At 39.3% G+C, this 26,533-nt stretch overlaps 2 protein-coding genes across 3 annotated transcripts in view; one reads left to right on the top strand and one right to left on the bottom strand.

Annotated features, from left to right (window-relative positions):
• The window catches only part of XKR4 (XK related 4), a 443,574-nt gene that overhangs the window by 375,939 nt on the left and 41,102 nt on the right, over positions 1-26,533 (top strand). The window lies entirely within an intron of this gene.
• LOC144300246 (L-lactate dehydrogenase B chain-like) lies at positions 3,253-4,257 on the bottom strand. Its single transcript, XM_077876147.1, has one exon. The coding sequence runs from the start codon at positions 4,255-4,257 to the stop codon at positions 3,268-3,270; it is 990 nt and encodes a 329-aa protein (XP_077732273.1). The 3' UTR covers positions 3,253-3,267.

Below are 26,533 nucleotides of genomic sequence, written 5' to 3'. Positions count from 1 at the left end.
ACCTAGCCCCTCATTTTCTCAACAAAGAGGTATTTAGTGCCTGCAGTGTGTCATATGCTGGTCCTAGGAACACATAAGTGATAAATGGCCCTGCTTTCTGGGAACACAGTCTAGGAAGAGGAGATGCATGTGGACAAGTAAATGCAATAAAAGGTGATAGATGCTGTGATAGAAATTGTACATTGTTACCACTAAAAGAAGGAGGTAGTCAGCTCTACTTGTTATGACAGGGAAAAGCACAAGGAATTCATAGATAAGGTAACCCCTTGGGTTCAAAATAAAAAGATCTGATTGCCAAGTAGACCAGCAAGTTACCAAACAACTGAAGGCACAAAAGGAGGAATTAGGTAAAAGCATTTGAGGAAAACACACACAATTTAGAGAGTCTAGAAGCTAAGGTACAAGACACAGCATATCAAAATTAAAATTGGAAAGCTAGGCAAGCTCCAAACTGTGAAGGGACTAGTGTGCCTTGCAACAGAGTTTGGAATGAGAATTACTATTGTTACTACCATTATTATTGTAGGTTACCAACTTCTTATTATAATTAATGGGTTCTAGTCATTGATCACTTGCTATGATCACTGTAATAGTTTACATTGACAGACAAAGAAACTGATAATCAAAGATGAATTCACATGCCTAAAGCAATATAGCTATTAAGTATTAGAGCCAATATTTGATCAGGTCCACCTGATTTCAGGTTGAACATGAATTACATTGTAATTTATCTTTAGTCTATGGACCATATGAAACCCTTAGAATATTTTAAATGAAGAAGAAATATGAATGGATTCTTGCCTTGGAATAGAGTTGCACCATTCAATATAGTAACCACTAGCCACATTGAAAATCAAATAATAATTTAACGTAAAAGGTCAGTCCATCAGTTGCAGTAGCCACAAAACAAGTGCCCAGTAGCCTCGTGTGACTAAAGGCTACTATATTGGACAGCACAGAATTAACATTTCTATTATCGCAGAAAGTTCTCTTGGACAGCACTGGCTAAAGGATGCACTGGAGTCTTATGGGATGGGGAAAGGAGCATAGAGAGACAAGTGAGAGAGTATTAGAGGAAAAAATAAGGCTGTCAGAGTAGAGACTTAAGCCATTGATTTCCAGAGTGTGATTTGCCCCTTCCTACCCACTCAACCAGCAGTATCAAATCACCCATGATCACTGAAGTGTGCAAACCACTGATTTAGAGGAAAGGACAGGTTTGTAAAACATGGTGCAGAAATACAAGCAACTTTGGCCAAATGTGGAGTACGCAGAGGAAGAATGAATCTGGGATAACTCCAGGTGGGTTAGTGAGTATAGAAGGATAAACATATTCAAGAGCAAGACAACAAGTTTGAGTTCCTGAGAAACACTCAAGTATTGTGATCCTATTAGAAGTGTCAGTCTAGGGCAGCCCCGGTGGCGCAGCAATTTAGCGCCGCCTGCAACCCCGGGGCGTGATCCTGGAGACCATGGATCGAGTCCCGCGTCAGGCTCTCTGCATGGAGCCTGCTTCTCCCTCTGCCTGTGTCTCTGCCTCTCATTCTCTCTCTGTGTCTCTATAAATAAATAAATAAAATCTTTTAAAAAAAAGTGTCAGTCTAGATATCAGGAGAAAATTCTGAAATAGAAATACAGATTTAGAGTTGTCAGAATTCAGGAGGTTGATTAGCCAGGAATCCATTGGATAGATAGCTCCCAATTCTTTTCTCTACACAAATGATATTTCTATGAGTGTCTACAAATACTAAGGGGTGTGCCTAGATTTAGAAGCAATTCTCTATACCCTGGTTCCTTTTTCTCTTATTCAGGGAGGCATCTCAAATGCAAATTTGACCAGATGGTATAAATATGTTCTAGTCTTAAAAGCAACTAATTAACTTACATTGTGGTTCTGTTACTAGTTCATACAACTCATCAAACAAGATAGCATGTAATTTGAAGTGTGTACAGGGAAAAGAGGGTAGTTGGAAGGGCTGACATCCAACTCTCTGATCCTGGAGACTGGGCTGCAACAGAGGAACTAGCCAGAGGGGAGGAGCAGTGGTCAGAGAGGTAACAGGATCCTGTCTTGCCCATTAAGAGAGGAGGTCGGCCAAGGTAACGTGAAGAACACTCATATTCCAGCGAGACCGAAGGACTTTGCTCCTAGGCATTCATAACGGAGCATTTCACAGTCATTTTGGTAGAGCAACTGTTGACAATTTGATTTGGCCAATCAACTAAGAAGATCAAAGGGGTTCAAGACAAAATAGGAAGTGAAGAAGTGGAGGCAGCAAGGATAGATTTCTGCTTTGTACTGTTTGTTAGTTACAAGAGAGTCACTTTACATTCTCAATACCTTACAGAGACTTTAGTGAAACAACTCTTCTAATTTTTATGCTTTCCCTCCCAAGACCCTGGCATAAATATGGCATAAAAGGACCAGAATGCTAAAAATAAAATCTTCCACCTGTTGATAGTGATCTTTTGATCCTAGATCATGACTGAGTTTACCTTAATCACCTAAACCTAGGATGAGTCCTTTTCTAGGATTCTTCTTATCCTTTCTAGTCTTGCATGGTCTGCCCCACATATTCTAAAAACATAGAATCCTAAATCCTCAGAGTAAATATAGCTTAAACTTTAAAGCTAGGGCCTTCTGTACAAAAATACCATTTGTCTGTTCCTTGCAACTGACCTGGCCTGAATTAATCCTCACAGCCATCTTGGGAAGTAGGTAGGAAAGTATTTTTATGCTTATTTTTGCAGATGAAAACTGAGGTTCTATGACTTGTCTAATATCTCCCTCATAATAAATCAAAAGTGACAATCCTTTTTCATTTTATGAATGTATTCATTCCACATTTTTCCATGAAGGATTCCAGGTAGGTGCGTCGGAAAAACAAGAGTAGAACGTCAAGACAAGATGATAAAAGAACATAGATACTTAGTTGTTAAATCTCTACGTAATTGGCATAGCTGAGCTTTAAATTTAGCTCTAAGATTTTTGGCAACCAAACAAGAAGGCAGACACTGTCAATTATCCAATTCCTATTTTCTTTTTTTTTTTTTTTTTTTTTAGAAGCACACTACAATAGTTAATTTTATTTGTTCAAGGCTCATATTGCAAGCATTAAACCAAGCATGGGCTTTGATTCTATGAGCCCAGATTCACATATTTAGAAAGATAAAAGCAAACTGTGATCCATGTATATGGATGAAAAACTAAAGGCTCACAGTTAATCACATCATGGTTTTAAATTTCTACAGCCTAGAAGCCAGAAATCACATATCTTTTAGGTCTTTCTGGATGTCCCACAAGGTATCTGCACTTTTCTTGAGCTGGGCAACCTCATTATCCTTCAGCTTCTGATTGATCACACTGGTTAAGCCCCGAGCGTTCAGGATACATGGAAGACTCAGGAAGACTTCACTCTTAATACCGTACATGCCCTTCACCATTGTTGACACTGGATGAATCCTGGAGAGATTTTTCAACATGGATTCAATGAGATCAGCCACACTTAATCCAATAGCCCAGTTGGTATATTCTTTTAGCTTGATGACTTCATAGGCACTTTCAACCACTTCCTTCCAATTTTCACTGTCGTTGTCTGTTCCCATTTCTGGATTCAGTTCCTGAAGAGAAACACCTGCCACATTCACTCCACTCCACACAGCCACACTTGAGTCACCATGTTCTCCCAAAATCCATCCATGGCAGCTGCTGGGATGAATGCCAAGTTTTTCAGCCATAAGATAGCGAAATCTAGCAGAATCCAGATTACACCCACTTCCAATCACACGGTGCTTGGGTAGTCCACTTAGTTTCCAGGTAACATATGTAAGAATATCCACTGGGTTGGAAACAACAATTATGATACAATCAGGACTGTACTTGACTATCTGAGGAATAATGAATTTGAAGACATTAACATTCCTTTGCACCAGATTGAGGTGGCTCTTTCCCTCCTGCTGGCGGACTCCTGCTGTCACCACCATAATCTTAGAATTGGCAGTCACAGAGTAATCATTATCTGCCACAATTTTAGGTGTCTGTAGAAATAAGCATCCATGCTGTAGATCCATCATTTCTCCTTTGAGTTTATCTTCTAAAACATCCACAAGGGCAAGTTCATCAGCCAGAGACTTTCCCAGAATGCTGATGGCACATGCCATACCAACTTGTCCAACACCCACTATAGTGATCTTATTGTTTGGGATCGCAGCCTCTTCTGCAACTGGTGCAATCAATTTTTCCTTAAGAGTTGCCATTGTGCCCCAAGACCAGCAGCTAGCTGTAAGGGTCGCACAAAGGAGACCAGGTTAGCTGTGTGTCAATTCCTATTTTCTTAAAGGAGTTAAGTGTGCCAGTTTCTCAGAGGAACCAAAACACCTCCTTACCTGAGTTCTGAAAGAAACTTCAGATCCACATCCACACAAAGAGAGCATTTCTAGAAACAAAAGTAGTGAAACATTCATACGGTGACTTCTAATGATTTCCTTCAGTAAAACTTCATTTAAATCATTAAGTTAAAAACTGACTTTTCAACACAAGCACACATATTAATTTGCTGATTACTGATATGGAGAGTTACCACAAAGATACAGAACCTTACATCGGTTTCAATTTTCATAGTTGTGGCTAAATGCTATGCACTAATTAGCACATATTAGTGGAACATGCTCTCTCCTTATTAGAGCTAAAAATCAGGTAGGCTTGCTAAGTATCCACACACTTGTATACATACTATACACACATACACACACACTCTCCCATTTGATAAGAAAAGTTCTTTTTCAGAATAATTAACTAAAGCATTCTTGGGTTTTTAGGAAATGCTAACTGGCTTAAGTGAAATGTCATCTATTATTCTAAGATGTTTCTGGAATACATTGAAGTGACTAGAATAAAGGCAATTTTTTTCACATTTAAGTTATAATTAGAGCAGATGTTGAATAACCATTTCCCCTGACTCTCAGGTACTAATGATCACTAACATTTTTAATTAATCACAAATCCCTCCTGTAAGCTAATAAGGCTACACCAAAATGGCCTCTGCCTTCTCACAAGGTGCCAAATGAGCCATGTATCTAATGCTGTATTCGTATATCTTATTAGGTAATCTATAATAGATATCCAGTCACTGCATTACCATAGAGCTCCCAGGCCATACTTGTTCTTCTCAAACTGAAGACGTGTATACAGAAAACCAGTCTGTTAAAATGCATTTAATGAACACCTGCTGGCCTCAGAGCTCTGAGCAAGGCACTGGTCCAGAATATTAAGGAAAGAAACCATTCTCCTTTCCATCTTCAAGCAGTTTAAAATCTGGGTGAGGATACTAAACATACACACAAGTTATGCAACTAAAGACAATAATCTAAGAACCATAAATACATGTGAAATAATATAGTACACAATCAGTAATACTGAACAGTACACAGATACCAAAATAGGAGGTATGGATGATGAGCACTGATAGAGAAAGATTAATGTAGTGGCCTTTGTTCCCACTAGCTGATACAAAAGTAATATAAAATGGCACCTAGAAGCAGAGAGCAATATTAAATAGAAAACTAGCCATGCTGTATCTCATGCTCCTGGGATGTAGGCAGGTGAGCCAAATTATTGTATGTGCAGAGAAATTCCATGCCAGAAAATATAAATTGTCTTATTTCACATCAATGATGCATTAATGAGCTCTGTTTTGATTCAGAGTGATAAAAAAAAAAAAAAAAGCAGATTCCAGCAGCAGTTTTGGATATCCTGATTATGCGTCTATGAGCCTGGGAAACTGCATTTTCACAAGTCGCCCAGGATAGAGCGAGTTCAAAGGCTGCAGAGCAAAGGTGAGCCTCTAAGACCAGCCCATGTGTGGACGTAGGGGGTGTTAGTAACAGGGCTCAACGTGTTCCCGACCACCACTAATGAGCTGTACATAGGAAGGGGTAGGAACTCTAGAATGATCCAAAGTGTCAAAGTGCCACTAAGAACAAGAAACTGATAGCAATTTAACTGATGAAATTTCATGTTAGAAATTGTAAACACATGTACAAACCTACATAGAAAAGAACTATTCTGTGATACATTTACTAACCAGTAAATTTGACTGGATGATTATATGTTGGGATTCGTAAAAAATTATTTAATTAAATTCTTTGAACTTAGAAAGGAGTGTAATATAAATTCAAAGGGTTACAACAAAATGGAATTATTTGTGTTAAATTTGCTACCTAGTAATTTTCATTGAATGAGTTTTGGGTTTCTGAAAAAATAATTGTGTATTCTTTATTATTTAACAGGCCTCAATTAGATGTATTTGTTCCCTCAGATTAAATACTGCAATAATATTCTATGAAACCTTGTGGATGCTGTTATTAATTATAAATTTTAAAAAACATTTGCAGATATGAGATCTTCTTACCCCAGGCATTTTGCAAATGAATCATTATTAGCCCTGTTCAAAAGAAACTCAAAGCACATGAGGAATTTACTCAAATTCTCTGAGCAAATGAATATAAGTAGGAATTGACTAGAGTCGTTTCTTCAGATGGCAGTAGACATTCATCACACATCCTCAAGGCATGGTATTTTGTATTGCTTGGGAGAAAATTGGATATATGGTCAGGAACCAAACTCTGAACACTAGTCTGGTGACTCTTTAGGGTATCTCTTTTCCCCTCAAATAATCACGCTTTATTATATTTCTATAATTTCAACCTACAATTATTTCCTAAACTAAGCAATAGAATAGCCTTTTTTTTAAATTTTTATTTATTTATGATAGTCACAGAGAGAGAGAGAGAGAGGCAGAGACATAGGCAGAGGGAAAAGCAGGCTCCATGCACCTGGAGCCTGATGTGGGATTCGATCCCGGGTCTCCAGGATCGCGCCCTGGGCCAAAGGCAGGCGCCAAACCGCTGCGCCACCCAGGGATCCCAATAGAATAGCCTTAAAATGACTTTGTAACCAATGTTTAGGAAGCTGGAAAAAAAAAAAAAAGAACAAAAAAATCCTGATCATCAAAGAATTCTAAATTCAATGTAATATTGAGAGTGGTATGGCACATTAAGCTAGCCTGGAGTTAGGGTTTCTGTTACAAGCAACAATGAGAAGTGAAATTGTGACATTGAACCCATGGAGGAGGATTTAAAAGCCAAGCTGACCTGCTCACTCGTGCATGGTCAGTGGAGGCTAAATTCAAACATCTAGAAGCAAAACAAGACACTTAAAAAATGGGACAAAGGTGAAGTCTCTTGGGAAATTTTTAAAAATACATTAACTGAATTTCTGAACAAGGGGCAGACTTTCAGAGCAAGTCAGAAATTCCCAATCAGAGGAAAGCCCGGCATCAAGTAAGGGTGGGGTGAGACTCTTAGAGAAGTAGCATAGGTGCATTTGGAGCACATCACTTGAGCAACCAGAAAATGAAACAGACTAATTGGCATCCGAGAGGTAGAAAATCTAGAAAATCGAAATCAATGTACTTAGGGGAATGGACAATGTGGGAAAAAACTCTAGGAAGTAGTATAAGTGTTGATCATTGCAGGGTGGGGGTGGGAGATAAAATATTGAGAGAAATTACACATACTGGAATTGAATAAGCAATTCTAGAAATGTGGCTGCAAAGAGAATGGAAATGGCATATTGGCAAGGCAGAAAAATCAAGTGAAGAGTTTTTTGTTTTTTTTTTTTTTTTACTAAAAGTGTTTTTAAAAACACAAATAGGAGAGACCTGGCAAGTGTGTTGGCAGAAGGAAAAACATCTGGAAGGAAAGAAATTGAAGGTAGTTGTGAGAGAGAGGATGATGCAATTAAAAACATGACAAAACAGCACTTGTGGGAAGGAATACATGAACCTTACAGTCAAGGGTACATCCTCCAGAGGGATGGAAAGAAGAGAAGCTGGGAGGTCACTTGTAATAAGGAGGATGGAAAACCAAGGTTTCTTGGACCTCTTTCCTCACTGCCTGGGAACAAGGGCACAAGGAGAGGAAAGTTCAGGACATTGGTCTTCACAGTGGGGTCATAGGAACCTGGGAAGCACAGGCATGGAATGGATTTCCCAGTCTTCCACTTCCTGGAGACTGGTGGCAGAAAGCCCGGGGGGTGGGCACATCTTGCTGTTCTCTCTTCACCGCTGCCCCCAGCCCTCCCTCCCTCCACTTTCTCAAAAACAGGCAAATCTCTCATCCATCCCATACATTGCCTGGATGTACAAGTCTCAGGAGCACAACACAAAGAAAAAACTCAATAGCTCCTTTCATTAAGTAACTAGGTACTCACTCTTTTCCAATAAAATGTTTGCTTAATAAATATTTTTCAAACTGCCATATATTTATGATGTTTTGAGCAACTCTATACTTATAATAATTTTTCCACCACCCAATCAAAAAGGAATGTTTTAACATAAATCTTGTAGTCACAGCAAATAAAAATAAATAAATTAAATATATATGCATTTTGTTGTAGAGAAATCTGGCAGAGTGATGACACTGAGCCTAAAAGTACACTGAGACAAAATGTGGGGGAAGCAAAACAGAATATGAACTCAAGAAATAAAAGGAATAATGTAAAAATCTCTGTCTGTTAAAAAAAAAACCTCTGTGTGTTTTTCAAATGGGTAATGCCAGGTGTCAAATTACCATAGTGTTTCTATTACACTGGATTCATTTAAAGGAACGATGCAACACTTTTATTTTAAAGTGTCGATATTAAAATAAACCAGAAAGTACATACTTGTTAACTATTTAAATCTTTGCTGAAAACCTGTGTATGTCCATTTTTAAATGTATAAGGATGTACGTAGATTTCCAAAATTATTTTAGGGTGTACTCCAGTTTAGAAGATCACTGTGCTCTTCTGGGGAAATGAATAGACATGAAATGATGGGATTGATAAGCAGGAATGTGTGCCCCATTGAAGTTAACACGAATATGTGGTCAACTGGGTTGGCCAAGTTCCAGCATTTTCTTTGGCAATGATCTGTGGCCCAGAAGCAGAAATGAAGAATGAAAACAGCAGTGACAGAAAATTGGACAGAGCAGGATGCTTAATAAGGCCTTGAATATTAACAAAAAGAGTTAAAATAGCTGACCACGGTACCTAAATTGGACAGAGAAGTAAGTGAGACCAGAAGCAGGTTACTGAACAGTATAAGTTGATTGTGTCCCAATAGCTTTGTGTCCCAAAAGCTGCAACATGGTTGTAGAAAGAAAAATGCTGAGTGGCATGCCAATTCCAAGCTTTTGCAAGCAGAGCAGTAGAGTGTAATAATAAGCCATTGCTTTCTGGTAATTATAAGGAGGTAGAGATTTTCATACCAACAATGTGAAGGAACCATAAGGCTAAAGGCAGTGACAAAAGGCCACCACGGATATCAAAATATATTAAAATGGCTACAGATGCTGTCAGGAAACAAGGTATAGAGGAAGAACATAAGCTGATGTGAAGAGGTGGGCTGGTATTGAACAGGATGTCATAGCAGCAAAGTTAGGGAAAGGATGCTGTAATTGAACAGTACGGACTTTCAGAACCAAAGAGTTCCAGAAGTGACACGGGGGCTTGTATAGAAGATGCAAAATCTCACACTCTACATCAGTTGTGCAGAAATGGAACTTTATTTTCCACATCTTAACTTGCTCGAGAGCGGATTTCCTTTGAGGGAAACAGAAAAAGGAAGCAACAAATCTTTACTCCACTTTTTCATTGCAACTCCGGTCCTGCTATTCTACAAGTTGGCCTATTTGGGATAATTATTAGGTCAGATTCAGGATTCTCCCGGTGTGTGTGTGGGGGGGGGGGGGGGAAGATTCTAGGGTTAATACTTAGCATTGTCCAGCTGTCAAAAAAGCCATCTGTCTGGGTGGTTCTTTAAAGCATCTCCTTCTGCTTCACCTCTAAGAATTTGCTATTAATTGATCCAAGCCAGGAGCCTGGTGATTCAGGCAGACTCCCATCCAGAGGCCAAAGAACTGATGATACAAATAGGTCTCATCACCACACAGCCGTGTGTGCTCCACCGTGGCTAGCCTGGGACATGCATGATCTCTTTCCCCAGATTTAGACAAAAGGCAAAGCATTAAACCCTTTTGGATGTCTGGGGATGTCCGAGGATGGGGGGTGGGGGTCTTTCTTCCTATATGCTGCCTTACTACATGCTACATTTTCCCTCTTTGTGGTTTAAAATCTATGATTAGTCCAGCAGGTTTTGGCTCAGGATCATCTAAGGCAAAGCTCCTTGGGAATCCAAATTAAACCATTTTTCTCACTTACCATCTTGGAACTAAAATCAGATTTCCCAAACCCTATTTGGGAATCCAAAGCCAAGAATCTCCTGGTATAAAGCCTAACTTCTCCCCAGAGAACAGTGCATATAGAAAGCTTTTGCTTCCCGAATGGCAGAGAGCAGAAAATTTGTCCCGGAATGCCACGGAAACGGGAGCCTTTTCCGGTCTCTGAATGCAGTCCTGCTAGTTTTGAAGAGGAGGTCTCCCAGGGAGACGGTGACGGGGATTGCAGTGTCTCTAGTGGGGACTAAATTGCCATCTAGGCATATGAGGAGACGATAAGATCCTAATGAAAGACTAAGCCTATTCTCCTAGGCTGGATGTCCAAAGGAGGCCTGTCTACATGGACCTCCAAAGGGGACACAACTTCAACAAGCACAGAATTGAACTCAGTTTTCTTCCGATACCATGTCTTCAGTACCAAAAGTGTGACTTAGGAAAGAAACCATTAATGAAGTGAACTTCATTAACATTAAAAACCTTAGTTCTGTGAAACGCAGTGTCAAGAGAATGAGAAAAGAAGCCACAGATGGGGAGAAAATATTTACAAAAGATGCACCTAATAATGGATTGTTATCTAAAATATACCAAGAACTCTTAAAACTCAATAATAAGAAAACAAGAAGCCTGATCAAAAAATAGGCAAAAGACATTAACAAACACTTCCCCAAGGAAGAAGGCCAACATCCAGAACACTGACAACACCAAATGCCACAGCAACAGGCATCCTCATTCATTGTTGATGGGAATGCAAAAGGGTACAGTTTGGCAATTTCTCACAAAACTCAACATTCTTACCATACAAGCCAGCAATTACACTCCTTGATATTTATCCAAATGAGCTGAAGACTTACATTCACACAAAAACTTGCACACAAATGTTTACATCAGCTTTATTCAAAATTGTCAAGGCATTGGAAGCAACCAGGATGTCTTTTGGTAGGTGAATGGATAAACAAACTATGGTACATCACACAATGGAATATTATTCCGTGCTTACAAGAAATTAGCTATTAAGCCATGAAAAGATGCAGAGGAACTTTTAAATGCATATTACTAAGTGAAGGAAGCCAGTCTGAAAAGGCTACACACTGTATGATTCCAACTCTATGATGCTCAGGAAAAGGCAAAACTAGGGAAACAGTCAAAAGATCAGTGGTTGCAGGGTTGGGGAGAAGGAGACATGAATAGGTGGAGCACAGATGGTTGCACAGAGGCAATGTAACTGCTGTGTCTGATACTACAGTGATGGCTACACATTTGTCCAAACTCACAGAATATGCAACACCAGGAGTGAACCCCAACGTAAACTATGGGCTTTGGGTAATAAATCATCAGTGTAAGTTTATGGATTGTAATAAATGTCCTGCTGCGTGCGGTGTGGGATGTTGATGGTGGGGGGCAAGAGGGGTACTGCACTTGTGAGGACAGGGGGTATGATGGGAAATCTCTGTACCTTCTCTCAATGTTTTTGTGAACCTAAAACTGCTCCAAAAAATAAAGCTTATTAATTTTTTTAAATCTGTCTACTTCAATTATTACCCGTCTCAGTGAATGCATCATTGTCTGATCAGTTTCCCAGGCCAAACATATAGGCAATGTACTTGATTCCTCTCTCATTCTTAACAGCAAATTAATCACCAAGGGCACTGGTTCATTCTCGGTATCTCTGGAATCTATCACTTTCTCTCCATCCTTCTGCATTTATTCTAATTAATTTGTACTCATTCACTTCCTTGGATTGCCACACCATCTCCTTAAATGTTCTTGTTCTACTTTAATCCACTCTCCATAGTAAGTCTTTCCAAAACATGAACCCAATCACATCACAGGTCTACTCAAAACCCTTTAACAGCTCCTCATTTATCTCAAGGTAAAGCCCAAACAGCATGGTGTATTATACTCTGTGTAATTGCTAATGCACTCCCCTGGCCTCAGGGCTCTCTCTCCTACAATCTATGCCCTGGCCACACTGAACCTCTCTCAGGTCATTAACACTCTGGTTTCTGGGTTTCCCCACAAGTTATCCCCTAATTTCAGTACATTCTCCCAGGACCCTCCTTATTTATTTGTCCCTTTTTATCTTTGGAGTATCAACTTTGTCATGTTTCTCTCTAAGAACCCTTCCCCAGATCATTCAGTTCCAGTTAGGCAATGGAGGCATTATTCCTTATGCCCTGGAAGCACCACTTTTGCCCACAGAGGTAATTCCCATTTGTTCTTATCATCAGCTTGCCCCCTAGGTCCTCCTCATCAGCTGGCAAGCCTGTGAGGGTGAGAGTTGACATCAATCTTGTGTGCTATTAGCACCTAACCCACTGTCTTGCTCAAAACAGAAGTCCAATGCTTGTTAAGTAAAAAAATCAATCAACCAATGGAGGGAAGTGCCTAAAGAAGGTAATGCACAGCCCCTTCTTGCCCTGGGGGAGCGAGGAGGGAAGGCCAAGAGAAGAATTGGAACCTACCAAACTGGATGTTGAAGAAAGAACTGGGAAAAGGCTGCATGGAGTTAAGAAACCAAACAGTGACACTGAAAGGTTGAGTACTCATCTAGTTCATTAAACACAAATAATAATGCCCACACAAGGATTAGCATAAGCACACAATTGGTTTACTTAGTATGAAGAAAATGGGTTCTAGAGGCATCACCAGACAGAGCTGAAAAGGGTGTTCAAGAGGAGAGGAAGGGAAAGTCTAGACTCCCCCGTGCCAAGGGAAAACCTTACCCCCCAAAGTTCTCCCCAATTCTGTGCAGCACCCCCCCTTTTATCCTTCCAGGTGGGTGGGGCACGCTGATGCTCATAGCTGAGAAGACAATCTGAACAAAGCTGAGAAGCTTTCACAGAAAATAGGATTAGAGAGTATGTCTGCACCCATTTAACCTACGGAAGATTGCCTTCGCATGGTGAAGCAAGACAGCCAGGACAGAGCAAGCCAGCCAAGCAACTTATGATATATTAGTTAAAGCTGTGAGAAATATTTCTTTTCCCATTGGTTACAGACCTGGAAGCTCTTTTCCCTGTGCTTTCTCTCCTATTGGATGGCCAGCCAACCCCTTGGACACAGGGCAGGGGTTGATTGCTGCCATGGTCCCAGAAGCTGGGCAGAAAGAAGCACCAGGCTATAAAAAACAACCCACCGTCCTGGCCTGGAATGGGTGCCATGTCACCTTCGAGTAGTCAAGCTGAGAAAACAGGTCAGAGCTTGTGAGAGGCTGCATAGGGGAAAAAGGAAATGGCCTATTTTCTAGCTGTACACAAACCCGTCTGGCTGGGGAGATCCATGCCAAGCTGGCCTGAATGGAGAGAAGCCGCATTTTTGGTAACCCTCAGACTGCCTGTCACACCCCATTTCATCAAGATAAGTGGCCTCGGCTCTCCCTAATCCCAACCCTGCCAGCTCAGAATCCTGGGCCCTTTCCTTTGTCCACTGTTTTTCAATAATCCTGCCTCTGGGAGGTAGAACAGAGGTAACTAACCTGAAGTCACGACTCAGGAATATAATCTTATCACATGGTTTGTAACATGTAAGTAAATAATATTAAAAAGTCACGTGAAACAAGTTAGTACTACAAACCTATTAGAATGGCCAAAATCCAGAAGTCTGACAACACCAAATGCTGACAAAGATGCGGAGCAGCGGGAACTCTCAATTGCTGAAGGAATGCAAAATAGTACAGGTGCTTTGGACAATGGTTTGGCAGTTTATTACAAAGCAAAACATAGTCTTATCAAATGATCCAGCAATCACGCTTCTAGGTATTTACCCAAATGGATTGAAAACTTATGTCTACACAAAAACCTGCACACAAATGCGTAGAGCAGCTCTATTCAGAATTGCTAAAACTCAGAAGCAACCAAGACATCCTTCAGTAGATGAATGGATAAACTGTGGTGCATCCAGACAATGGAATATTATTTAGTGCTAAAAAGAAATGAACTATCAGACAATGAGAAAATGTGGAGGAACCTTAAATGCTTATCACTAAGTGAACGAAGCCAACCTGAAAATTCTGCATGCTGTTTAATTCCAACCATATGACATATGGAAAAGACAAAATTGTGGACACAGTGTAAAGACCAGTGGTTGCCAGGGGCAAGGGGCAGGGATGAATAGGCATTTTAGAGCAATGCAAGTATTCTGACACTGTAATGGTGGACACATATCATTATATATTTGTCACAACTCACAGAGTGTACAACACTGCAAGTGAACCATATTGTAAACTATGAACTTTAGTTAATAATAATGTATCAGTATCGACTCATCAATTGTAACAGATGTCCATATCACCCCCAAGATGCTAATAACAAGGGAAACTTGGAGTGGGGGTGTTTATGGAAACTCCCTGTACTTTCCACTCAATTTTTCTACAAACTTAAAACTGCTCAAAAAGATCAAATCTATTCATTTTTTTTAAAGATATCTTAACAGTAAAAGCACCACCCTCTAAAAAGGTACTTAGTGACTTTTCCACAAAGAAGGTTCAAGTACTTAGTGTATCTATTAAGTACGTTTTTAATAAAAACATGGAGAGGGGCGCCTGGGTGGCTCAATCAGTTAAGTGTCGGATTCTTGATTTCGGGTCAGATCATGATCTCAGGATCATGAGATCGCACCCGGTGTCGGGCTCCATGCTCAATGCGAGTCTGCTTAAGATTCTGCCCCTTTCCCACTGCCCCTCCCCCCACCCTTCTCTCTCTCTCAAAAAAACAAAACAAAACAAAACCAAAAAACCATGGAGATATTTTTTGCAAAATAAAAAACCATGAAGTTATGTTTAAAAATAAAACCAGGGGGGATCCCTGGGTGGCTTCGCGGTTTAGCGCCTGCCTGCCTTTGGTCTAGGGCGTGGTCCTGGAGTCCCGGGATCGAGTCCCACGTCGGGCTCCTGGCATGGAGCCTGCTTCTCCCAATGCCTGTGTCTCTGCCTCTCTCTCCCCGCCCCCCTCTCTCTCTATTATGAATATCTAAATTTAAAAAAAAAATCTTTAAAACTAAAACCAGGACTTTACCTCATCATAGAGCTATCCAAAATGCGGACGACCTTTCTCAGTATCTTGTGTGGTTAGTAGGTGCCGTTATCTTCAAGTTTTGCCAATAAGATGTAATTAGCGGTGGTGCATGTCCTTAAAGGGAAGGGGAATGCCCTTCCCTGTCCTTTTCCTAGTCCTTTCTGTTGGTGGCATACATTCTAGACAGCCGAACTAGAAGAGCCATCTCGCACCACAACACGGAAAGATGACAGGAAATCACAACAGAAGCAGCTTTGGGGTTTGATGCTCTTGGAGCTGTCATGCTGATTTAGGTGGGGATTGCCCACATTCACTTGAGTAAGCAACAGATTCTTGAACCACTGTTTTTGTTTTTATTTTGCCATTTGCAGCTAACTTTATCTTAATTAAACCTTTATTAGGCTAAAGAAATTACCCCTTTCCTCTTAGTTTGCTTAGAGTTTTGTTTTTAACATGACTGAGTAATGAAGATTCCAGAATGCTTTTTCCTACATTGATTGAGATGGCCATAATTCTGTCTCCATTACAAGGTTCTTTCCTCCTCCCCCATTATATCTATTTATCTTGTGATTAGCTTCTCACCAGGATAGGAAGATTGATTTTATTCTTCTACAACATAAATTAGAATGGTATGTTTCCTGCCTAATTATAACTATTTTGAAAGCTGGATGAGAATAAACTGATTAACGGACACATAACCCTAAGTACTCTCAACTTAGGATGAATTTCTTTAAATTGATTTGCCCATGTAATTATAAACTTTAAAGAAATAAAAATAAAACCAGGAGTGAACAGATGAAATCTTGGTTCTTCATATCGTGTCACTTTAGGTGAATCAGTTAACCTCTCTAAACCTTAAACTGCCATGTTTTCTTAAAAGAAAAAAAAAGAGGGATCCCTGGGGGGGCGCAGCGGTTTAGCACATGCCTTTGGCCCAGGGCGCGATCCTGGAGACCCGGGATCGAATCCCACGTCGGGCTCCCAGTGTATGGAGCCTGCTTCTCCCTCTGCCTGTGTCTCTGCCTCTCTCTCTCTCTCTCTCTCTCTCTCTCTGTGACTATCATAAATAAATAAAAATTAAAAAAAAAGAAAAGAAAAGGAAAGGAAAAAAAAAAGAAAAACGATTATACACCAAATATTTAAAAACAGGCCTACACATTCTATATATTTAATTTCTTATGTATTTCATTAATCTGGCATATTCACAACTTTTCAAATAATTTCTGGCAATATATCCCTTTTAAATACAATAACCCACATTATTTTATTTTTTAAGATTTTTAAATTTTTAAATTTATTTTAGAGAGAGAAAGCGTATGCGCATGTACTCAACAGCAAGCAAGCAGGGCTGGGGGAGTGGGGAGCAGAGGGAGAGTGACAAGCAGACTCCCTGCTGACTGTAGAGCCCAATATGAGGCTCAGTCTTAGGGCCCTGAGATCACAACCTGAGCCAAAATCAAAACTTGATGCTTAACCAACCGACTAAGCCACCCAGGCACCCCTAACCTGTTATTTTAAATTGCATAAATTTAGGAAGCTTTCAACATAAAAATCAAGTCAAAATCAATTACACATTAAACTGGTTACATAAGCATCTTTAACTTCTCACTCTCTGCTTTCAAATCACTGTATACCATTGTGGGTATAAAACCTTCCAATGATGCTTCCGTTTACTCCCTCCCAGTCTTTGTGCTTATTGCCACCAAATACTTACTCCTAAACCTCACAATATACTGTAATCATTTATGTCTAAACAGTTATTTTTTAAATAAATTTAAAATGAGAAGTATTTTATACTTATCCAAATATTTACCATTTCTGGCATTTGTCACTACTTTGTGCAGATCCAAGTTTTGCATCTGATATTATTACCCTACAATCAAAACTTCATTTAACGTTTCTTATAGTGCCAGTCTACTGGTGGCAAATTCTCTCAGCCTTTACTCATTTGAAATGCTTTTATTTTGCCTACATTTTAGAAGGATATTTTCTCTAGATATAGTATTCTAGTTTGTCAAGTGCTTTTTTTTCCTTTAGCACTTTAAAGATGGTATTCCATTATCTTCTGGCTTGTGTTGTTTCTAATGCCAGCGGTCATTCCTACCTCTGTTCCTGAACGTGTAATATGCCTTTTGTCCCTGACTGTTTTTAAGATATTTTTCTTTGTCATAGCTTATTAACAATTTGACTATGAAGTGCTTTGAAGAACGTTTATGGAGTGTGTATGTATATTCTACCAATAGATGGTTTTTATTGCTATGCTTTCAAGATCACTAACTTTTATCTTCCTGAGGCCTAATATTCTGTTAACTTTATCACTATACACTTTATTTCCAATATCATATATTTTTTAAAGATTTTATTTATTTATTCATGAGAGACACAGAGAGAGAGGCAGAGACATAGGCAGAGGGAGAAGCAGAGTTCCTGCAAGGATCCCATTTCGGGACTCAATGCCCAACCCCAGGATCATGACCTGAGTCAAAGGCAGATGCTCAACCACTGAGCCACCCAGGCGTCCCTATTTCCAATGTTATATTTTTCATCTCTAAAGTTTCATGTGGGTATTTTTTCCTTCATCATGCTCATGTTTTCTTTTACATTTTTAAGAAATGTAAAATTTCGGGATCCCTGGGTGGCGCAGCGGTTTAGCGCCTGCCTTTGGCCCAGGGCGCGATCCTGGAGACCCGGGATCAAATCCCACGTCGGGCTCCCGGTGCATGGAGCCTGCTTCTCCCTCTGCCTATGTCTCCGCCTCTCTCTCTCCCTCAATGTATGACTATCATAAATAAATAAAAATTAAAAAAAAAAGAAATGTAAAATTTCTTTTACATTTTTAGAGCTACTGCCTATTAGTTCCAACATATTTGTTTTTTGGGGTTCTCTTCTTATTGACTGATTTTTATCCTTGTTATGGGTCACATTCTTCTGCATCTTTAAATGGCCAGTAATTTTTTATTGGATGCAGGATCTTGTGACTCTGAATTTTGTTGTCTTCTTTTGACGAATGCTGAATTTTGACCTGGCAGGCAATTAATTCACTTACAGATGAGAATGATACTTTCAGGACTTGTTTTTTTTTTTTTTTTTAAGATTGCATTTATTCATTTGAGACACAGAGAGAGAGAACATGAGCAGAGGGAGAGGCAGAAGAAGAGGGAGAGGGAGAAGGAGGCTCCCCACTGAGCCAGGAGCCTAACATGGGGCTTCATCCCAGGACCCTGAGATCATGACCTGAGCTGAAGGCAGGAAGGCAGAAGCTGAACTATTTGAGCCACCCAAGAGTCCTTCAGGGCTTGTTTTTAAGCATCATTAAAGCAAATCTGGAGTATGCATTATTTTAGGGCTAGTTGAGTCTTTTCTTTTCTTTTCTTTTCTTTTTTCTAAAAGTCCATTCTGGTGTCTTTTCTGTATATTCAAAGCATTTATTCAGGTCTTTTATTTCTTGCTGGTCAGAATTTACAGTCTCCTAGCCCCATATAACCTCTGGGAATAATTCAGCTTACAACTCCCCTGTGGTCTATTTTTGCCTGGCTCATGCACATGTGGCTTAGTATTCAGCAAAAAACTCGAGGGGATGCCTATGCAGATTTCTAGAGCTCTTTCTCTGCATCATTCCCTTTTCTCCAGTATTGTTCCTCACAAATTCCAGCCATGTCAGCTTTCCTGAATACTAATACGTCTTTCAGAACAGCACTGTACTTGAGTTCCCCTTCCCATACTATAGTTTTAGAAAGTGGCTCTAGGCAAAAAGCCAGGACAATTGTTGGTCTCACCTTATTTCCTTCCTTTAGATCTAGGATATAGGCCAGATATCCTATCTGTTGTCCAGTATCTGACACAGCTATCTAATATATTTTGTCTAGGTTTTTAGTCATTTATGGCAAGAAGGAAAATCCAATTCTGAGTAGCTTATCAAAGTTTTACAAACTTACTCAAGTTGTAAGGCTGCCTTTCTACAAGGTCATATTTCTTAAAAATTGCAAGTACATTAAACATTAAGGATGATAAACAAGATTAATGAAACTAATTTCTAATTCTTTGAAAAGATAAACAAAATCTACAAACTGTTATCTAGACTCACCAAGGCAAAAAAAAAAAAAAAAAGAGTGGGGGGGCTCAAACAAATAAAATCAGAAATGACAGAAGTTACAACTGATACCAAAGAAATACAAAGGATCATAGGAGACTACTATGACCATTATACATCACAAATTGGACAACCTAGAAGAAATGAATAAATTCCTAGAAACATACAATCTTCTAAGACTGAATCATGAAGAAGTAGAAAATTTGAATAGACTGATTGCTAGTAAAGAGATTGAATCAGTAATCAAAAATCTCCCAACAAACAAAAATTCAGGACCAGATGGTTTCACTGTTGAATTCCACCAAACATTCAAAGAATATTTAATACCTATATTTCTCAAACTCTTCGAAAAAACTGAAGAAGAAACTCTTCCAAACTCATTTTATGAGGCCAGCATTACCCTGATAGCAAAACCAGACAAGAACACCACACACATACAAACACACACACTACAGCCTGTATCTTGGATGAACATAAATGCAAAAATTCTCAGTAAAATATTAGCAAACTGATTTCAACAATACATTAAAAAGAACATATACCATACCACGATCAAGTGGGATTTATTCCAGGGATGCAGAGATCATTCAATATCCACAAATCAATCAACATGATACACAACATTAACACAATGAAAGATAAAAATCCTATGATCATCTCAGTAGATGCAGAAAAAGCATTTGACAAAATTTAACTTCAATTTAATATCAACTTATTTTATTAAAACTCTCAACAAAGTAGGTATAGAAGGAACATACCTCAACATGATAAATCCAAGCAGCAGCTAACATCATAATCAATTGTAAAAAGCTGAAAGTGTTTCCTCTAAGATGAGGAACATACAAAAATGCCCACCCTTGCCACTTTTACTTAACAGAGTATTGGAAGTCCTAGCCAGAGCATTAGGCAAGAAGAAGAAATAAAAGGCATCCAAATTGTAAAAGAAGAAATAAAACTGTCACTATTTGCAGATGACATGATTTTATGTATAGAAAGCCTACAGATTCTATCAAAAAGACAATTACAACTAATAAATAAATTCAGTATCGTTGTAGAGTACAAAATCAACATACAAAAATCTTTTGCATTTCTATTCACTAACAACAAACTATCAGAAAGAGGAATTAAGAAAACAATCCCATTTATAGTTGCATCAAAAAGAATAAAATACCTAGGAATAAATTTAACCAAGAATTTGAAACACTTGTACACTGAAACAAAATACACACATGCACACATGCACACACAATGGAATACTACTCATCCATAACAAAGAATGATCTTGCTTTTGCAACAACATAAATGACATTATGCTAAGTGAAATAAGTCAAATAGTGAAAGACAAACACCATATGCTTTCACTTATGTGTGTAATCTAAAAAACAAAACACAAAATAAATAAAACTGTGGATAAAGAGAACAATGATTGTTGCTAGCAGGGAGGGGATTTGAGAGGTGGGTGAAATGGGTGAAGAGGTCGGGGGAGGGGGATTTCCAACTATGAAATGAACAGGTGATGGGGATTTGGTGTGCAGCATGGTTACTGTAGTCAATGGCATTTTAAGCGCATATTTGAAGGTTGGGAGAAAAGTGGATCTTGAAAGTTCTCATCACAATAAAACATAGTTTTTGTAACTTTTTATGGTGATGGATACTGACTAGACTATCACAGTGTACACAACTGCCTAATAATTGCACTGTGCACCTGGAACTAATGTAATGTTGTCAATTACACCTCAATGAAAAAAATTCAACCCCTCTGTTTACCACCAAATCTGAAACAATTAACTGTTAATGATAGTTGTAATAATAATAACGTGAGTAATAACAGCTAGTGTTTATCAAGTTAAAACAAAAATAAGTATGCCTGAAATACTAATGCCACCATTTAAGTTCTCTTTGCCATTGTTTTATTTAATCCTCTTTGAAAGATTCTCACCCATTAAGACAATTGCAATTTCATTGAGTTAAACTAACCTTCAACACAACACTATGTGCTTCTTTGCAGTGCTGACGAAACTCACTGAATCTTATTTATAATTTCTATCTATGTCAATGAAGCCATAACTTAAAAGAAGTGTCACATGGCCCACATCCCTAAATTCAGAATAGACACATGACTTAATTCTTCAGTCTACTCACAGTCCACAGCTTCCCTGAGGTGGATCAATCAACTAGATCCTACATTTTTTTTTTTTTTTGCTCTATATAAACAGATATCTTATTATCTTTTTAAGAACCTTTAAATTCTGTGGAACTCTATTTCTTCAGCCTCAAGACTTACAAATGATATGCCGATATTCAACTGGGTTTTATATATTTCACATGGCTTTGTCAAAATTGCAGCTATGACATCTGAAGTCATTCTGTTGACATAGGAGCTCATGAATTTGTGACCACTTTGCACAGCCTTAAGGAATTGTGTTACAGACAGAGCAGATGGGATCCTCAGTTGCAGGGCAGTGGTGAATATACCAACTGCAGCTCTTTGAGATGGGCCAGGTACTCCCTCTCTATACTTCAGTTGTGAGAAGGCACAGGAAGATAAAATAGGCCACATAGAAATGATATTGGTTCATTCAGGGACATACGAACCATTGCAGGTATCTCAAACAGAAAGTTATTTAAATTGGAAATTAAGAGACCAAATCTCAGGGCTGAAGGAGCAAAAAATGGGAAAGTTGGTGGTTTTAAAGATCAGAAATTCTGGAAAGCCATAGCATCCTGAAAGGAGGTGATAATCCCTTGAGCCCACACTCTTCTGTCCTGACACAACATGCAGGTTCAGAAGACCTAGGTTTTTGCTAGCTATTGCCTCTGTAGGAGTTCATGTTCATTGACCAGTGGTATAGAACTGCTGACAGCTATTGCAGTAGTCTGCAGCCATCTGCCACTGCCAGAAAAGGGTAGTTTCTATTTCTCTCCACATTTAATTAGTTATGATTACCTCCTATTGCCTCTCCTGGGCACTAGCCAACCAAGAGTCTGGAAAATGAAATTTTCAGGTTTCCCTCCAAAGTGGTTTAGGGGAGAGTATAAAAGGCAAGTATGGTGTTGTGTCAATGGACAATACTTATCACAGTTTATTGGGCCAGCTACTCCACCTACTAAGACTTAGTCTCCTCATCCATAAAATAGCAATGACAATAGTACCTACATCATAGGGCTATTGCAAGAATTACATAATCTATAGTTTATAAAGCTCTTTAAAAAGTGTCCAGCACATAGGATATTCACCCCAAATCATTGTATAGTTTTCAATAATATTTAATAAGCAATAGAATGAAAAGCCAACCTATGTCTGGATTGATTGTGCAAAAGCAGACTGTAAAGGTGATTGTGACCTTTATCCAAGAATGCCACCCAGCTACACAGTTCTCATTTTCCCATTTGGGGAGGGATAAAACAAAGATCATATTGATTTCCTGCTCGCCTGATATTAATTACTTATGGTTCCCAAACACTATGGAAGTTAATAACCTTTGTATTCATCCGTTCACTGTAAAACAAGTTCTTTATCAAATGCATGTGTTCACACACTTCAAAATTACCCTATGAGAAATATTTAAGAAGAATTGCCTCAGGCATAAAATTGAGGTCAAATAACTTGAGAATACAAAATCAAAAATGTTTGCTTACTAATTAATTTGGTCACTCAATCAGCACTCCCCTGCTTGCCGTCCAGAAGCCTGGCCAGCAGTAGGAAGCTTTGATAATGTGTTCTTTAAGGAACCCAGGGCAGTGGTAGGCATTTGATATATGTTAAGTAATAGTAATGAGGGCAATAGGATTTGGTATAGTGACAGGATGGAGCTGTTCAGGTTAAGGAGAAATCTTCTAAGCTCTAATGCTTAATGGATAAAAATTAAGACTCTGGAAACCTTTGCACAATCACCAGAATCACTTTCTCTTATTCAGTGTCTCAGCCAGTTCCTGGACCAGGGACTGATCACATAAGTTATCTCTTTAAACTAAATAAGCAGCCAAGAAAGAAAGAAGAAAGAAAGAAAGAAAGAAAGAAAGAAAGAAAGAAAGAAAGAAAGAAAGAAAGAAAGAAAAGGAAAAAGAGAGGAAGAGAGAGGAGAAAAAGAAAAAGGAAAACTTCATATTACAGTTTTTCAAAAAGTATCAGCCTTTGAGTCAATCAGAGACCTACATTCAAATTCTGATTCTGTCCCTTCAAAAGGGGTAGGATCTTAAGACAGCCTCCTGAGCCAGAGATTATTTATCTAAAAATTAGGGGAATTAAAAAAAATAAAAAATAAAAAAATAAAAATTAGGGGCATTGATAATAATGTTTCAAGGTTGCAGAGTACTTCCCACACAAGTAATGCATAGTCTTATTATAAAATCAGCCTATTACAGGTAACTCTGGATCAGTTATTCTCCTTAAAAACTAAAGCAGAAAGCTAGACTCTAAAAAGCAATCTATATGGCTTTTGAATGTGATTTTGTATTAGAATATCTAGGTGTCATACAAATCTCAAACAAAATTCTAGTCCCATGATGATAAAGTAGCATTTGATGCAACAGGATTTAGTCAGTAGATCTGAATTGTTGTAGGGGGAAAATTAAGGCAAATATTCATGCCAGTCTCCCCATTCTGTTCCTCTTCAGTGGTGATCTCCATCTGAAAATGATGCCTATAAGGGCTTCCCCAGAAACTTCCCCAAACCCTTAGCTAAAGGAGTACTTTCATTCTATATGCACCAGGATAAGGAGACTGATTTATGAATGCATTTCCTCCATGAAAATGTCTCCCTTCTCTTCAATGATGAGTGAAAAATATGTTAAAGTTCTAAAATCAAGACTCTGAGTAGTATTTCCCAGATGTCCACTTATCAAATTGCTATATCCCTATTATTTTTAGTACTTAATCTGAACACTGAAAGTCGAATGAGAAATTGACTATAAAACTGTAAGTGCTAATCAAAATAGAATTATGAAGAAGGCACCAAAACTCTACAGAACTGCTGAACGGTTTTTTGTTGTTATTTTCGTATGTTTTTTTTCTTTTTTTTTTTTCATATGTTTTTAAATGGACCATTGTAACAGATATGAGTTTATTTTTTTTCTGTTTTTTTTTGGGGGGGGGGTGGATTTAATGAGCTATAGGTTCAGGGAGGAATAGTGTTTATTGAATGTTTATTATAGGTCACTTCTTAACTTTTGCTTTATTGGCTTTTTTGCCCTCAAAACAATCCAAAGAAGTAGGTCCCATTTTTATATTTATTTCGTCCCAGAAGGGATGAAGATCCCATCTCGGAAAACGTGGACTCCATTCTTCCATTTGTTCGGGCTTCACGCCCCCGCCACGTCCAACCCATCAGCAACCTGCAAGCGTGAGCCGTGCCAGGCCCCTGGCGCCGGGGTAGCTCCGGGGCTCCCGAGGCTGCGGTCTCCGGGCCCTGCCGTCGCGAGGGGGGGGGGTGGCGGGGGGGGGAGGCAGGGCTGAGGCCTCCTTGCTCCCCCAGGGCCCGCCCCTCGTCCATCTGGGACTTGGCCCAGCCTCCTCTGGGCGCTGCAGCCGCTCCCCAGGCCTCATCCCGCTCCCCTAAGGGCTCTGTCCGCGCAGGCCTAGGGGGCTCTCCACCGGTCTCTGGCCCCCTCGCCCTATTTAATTTTCTTCAGAACATATTCGTCCTCATGGGCTTTTGTTAATTGCTTCTCCCTCCAAAAAAATATGTTTTCAGGCCACAAGAACATGGTGGGTTTTGCTCACTGTACATCCCTAGCTTTGGATACCTGCAAGCGGGGGTTCGTGAACATTTGCTGAATAACTGATCCCCGTTTTGTAGATCAGGGAACCAAGTCTCAGAGATGGGAAGTGACTTCCCCAATGTCACTTCTACAGGACTCACATCTTCCCCAGGACCCACATCTACACAGTGTTGCTTGGAGGCCCTGCTTTGACCAAACACCGGATTATTCAAGCGCCTTCCTAGGTGGTGAAGCTGGGAAAGCACACTGGCCATAGAGAAAGCCTCCACAAATTTATCTGCTGGTATTTGAATCAAACATAAGACAAAATGACATCTTTTTAGATGAGGAAATGTAACAAGTGTCTTCAGAATCCAGAAATGTTGACTGACTTCTAGACAACACTCTTATGGTGACTATAGGCTCCAAAGTTAAAACTTAAATGTGAAAATATCAAATCACAGTCTGTATTGAGATACGTATGAAAAAAAAAAAACACTTTGAAAATAGTACAGCATTACTTGAGATCAAGGAGTCATTATCGTTATTTTAAATGCCTAGAGTACAGAGGTCCATTAGAGAAATGGATTATTAACATATGCCTTAAATTAAAGCAACTTTCTCTCAAGATCGTTCTTCCTGCCATTTGAAAAGCATCTCCCACCTGCCATGTGACACACTGGTTAGTCTTTGGGACTTCTGAAACAGAGGTTTTCACCTCCAGGGGACTTAATCTTTGAACAAATAATGACTGGCACGATATCTTTTCTGGTATGATTTTTTTTGCAAATTTACAAATCAAGAACGTGAAAAGTACTCCAGCGGTGTGGTCTGTCAGTAGGCACAGAGGGCTTGCTGCTTGCTCCCCACATCTGCGGTGACCTATTGTGAGCTGGCCCCTGGGACCCATCAGACCAAGGAGCTCAAATTTTCAAAGATGGTTGGGAGAACTGAAAGCAATTGATTGCACCAGCTTGACAGGGAAAGCCATCATGCACTAATAATACTAATAATACTAATTATTTATTTACGCAGTGGTCGGCTATATATCCAGCTGTTGCTGTGTCTTTATATGCTTTAGTCCACGGTTCTCCTTTCTCATTTTGTTTTTGTTTTGTTTGGGCTACAGCTGGAATTCAGGATGAAGCCCAGTTTATGAATTTATCAATCCCTAGGCGTCCCTTCCTTATTCCGATATGAAATAGAACATTCATGTCTCTTAAAAGTAAGAGGAAAGAAAACTAACAGTGTCAAAAAAAATTTTAGTGTCAAAAATTTGATAACATTCATTTTCTTTTTTCATTTCTCCCATCCTTCTTCTCTAGTGTTGGAGAGGAAAGGTGAGAGAAAATACCATTACTGCCCCAAATGTGTCCTCTGGATGCTCTGTGCTGCGGAGAGGAAGGGCAGGTGGAGGAGCAAGTTGGTCAGAAGTTTTGGGAAAAGCAAACTG

Source organism: Canis aureus, chromosome 28 (genome assembly GCF_053574225.1).
Source record: "Canis aureus isolate CA01 chromosome 28, VMU_Caureus_v.1.0, whole genome shotgun sequence".
Classification (NCBI taxonomy): Eukaryota; Metazoa; Chordata; class Mammalia; order Carnivora; family Canidae; genus Canis; species Canis aureus.
Note: the sequence above shows the minus strand (reverse complement) of the source record. Positions and strands in the feature narration are given on the sequence as shown.

Coding starts and splice junctions, on each gene's coding strand:
- LOC144300246 (XM_077876147.1), bottom strand. CDS start 4,257: ATGGCAACTCTTAAGGAAAAATTGATTGCACCAGTTGCAGAAGAGGCT.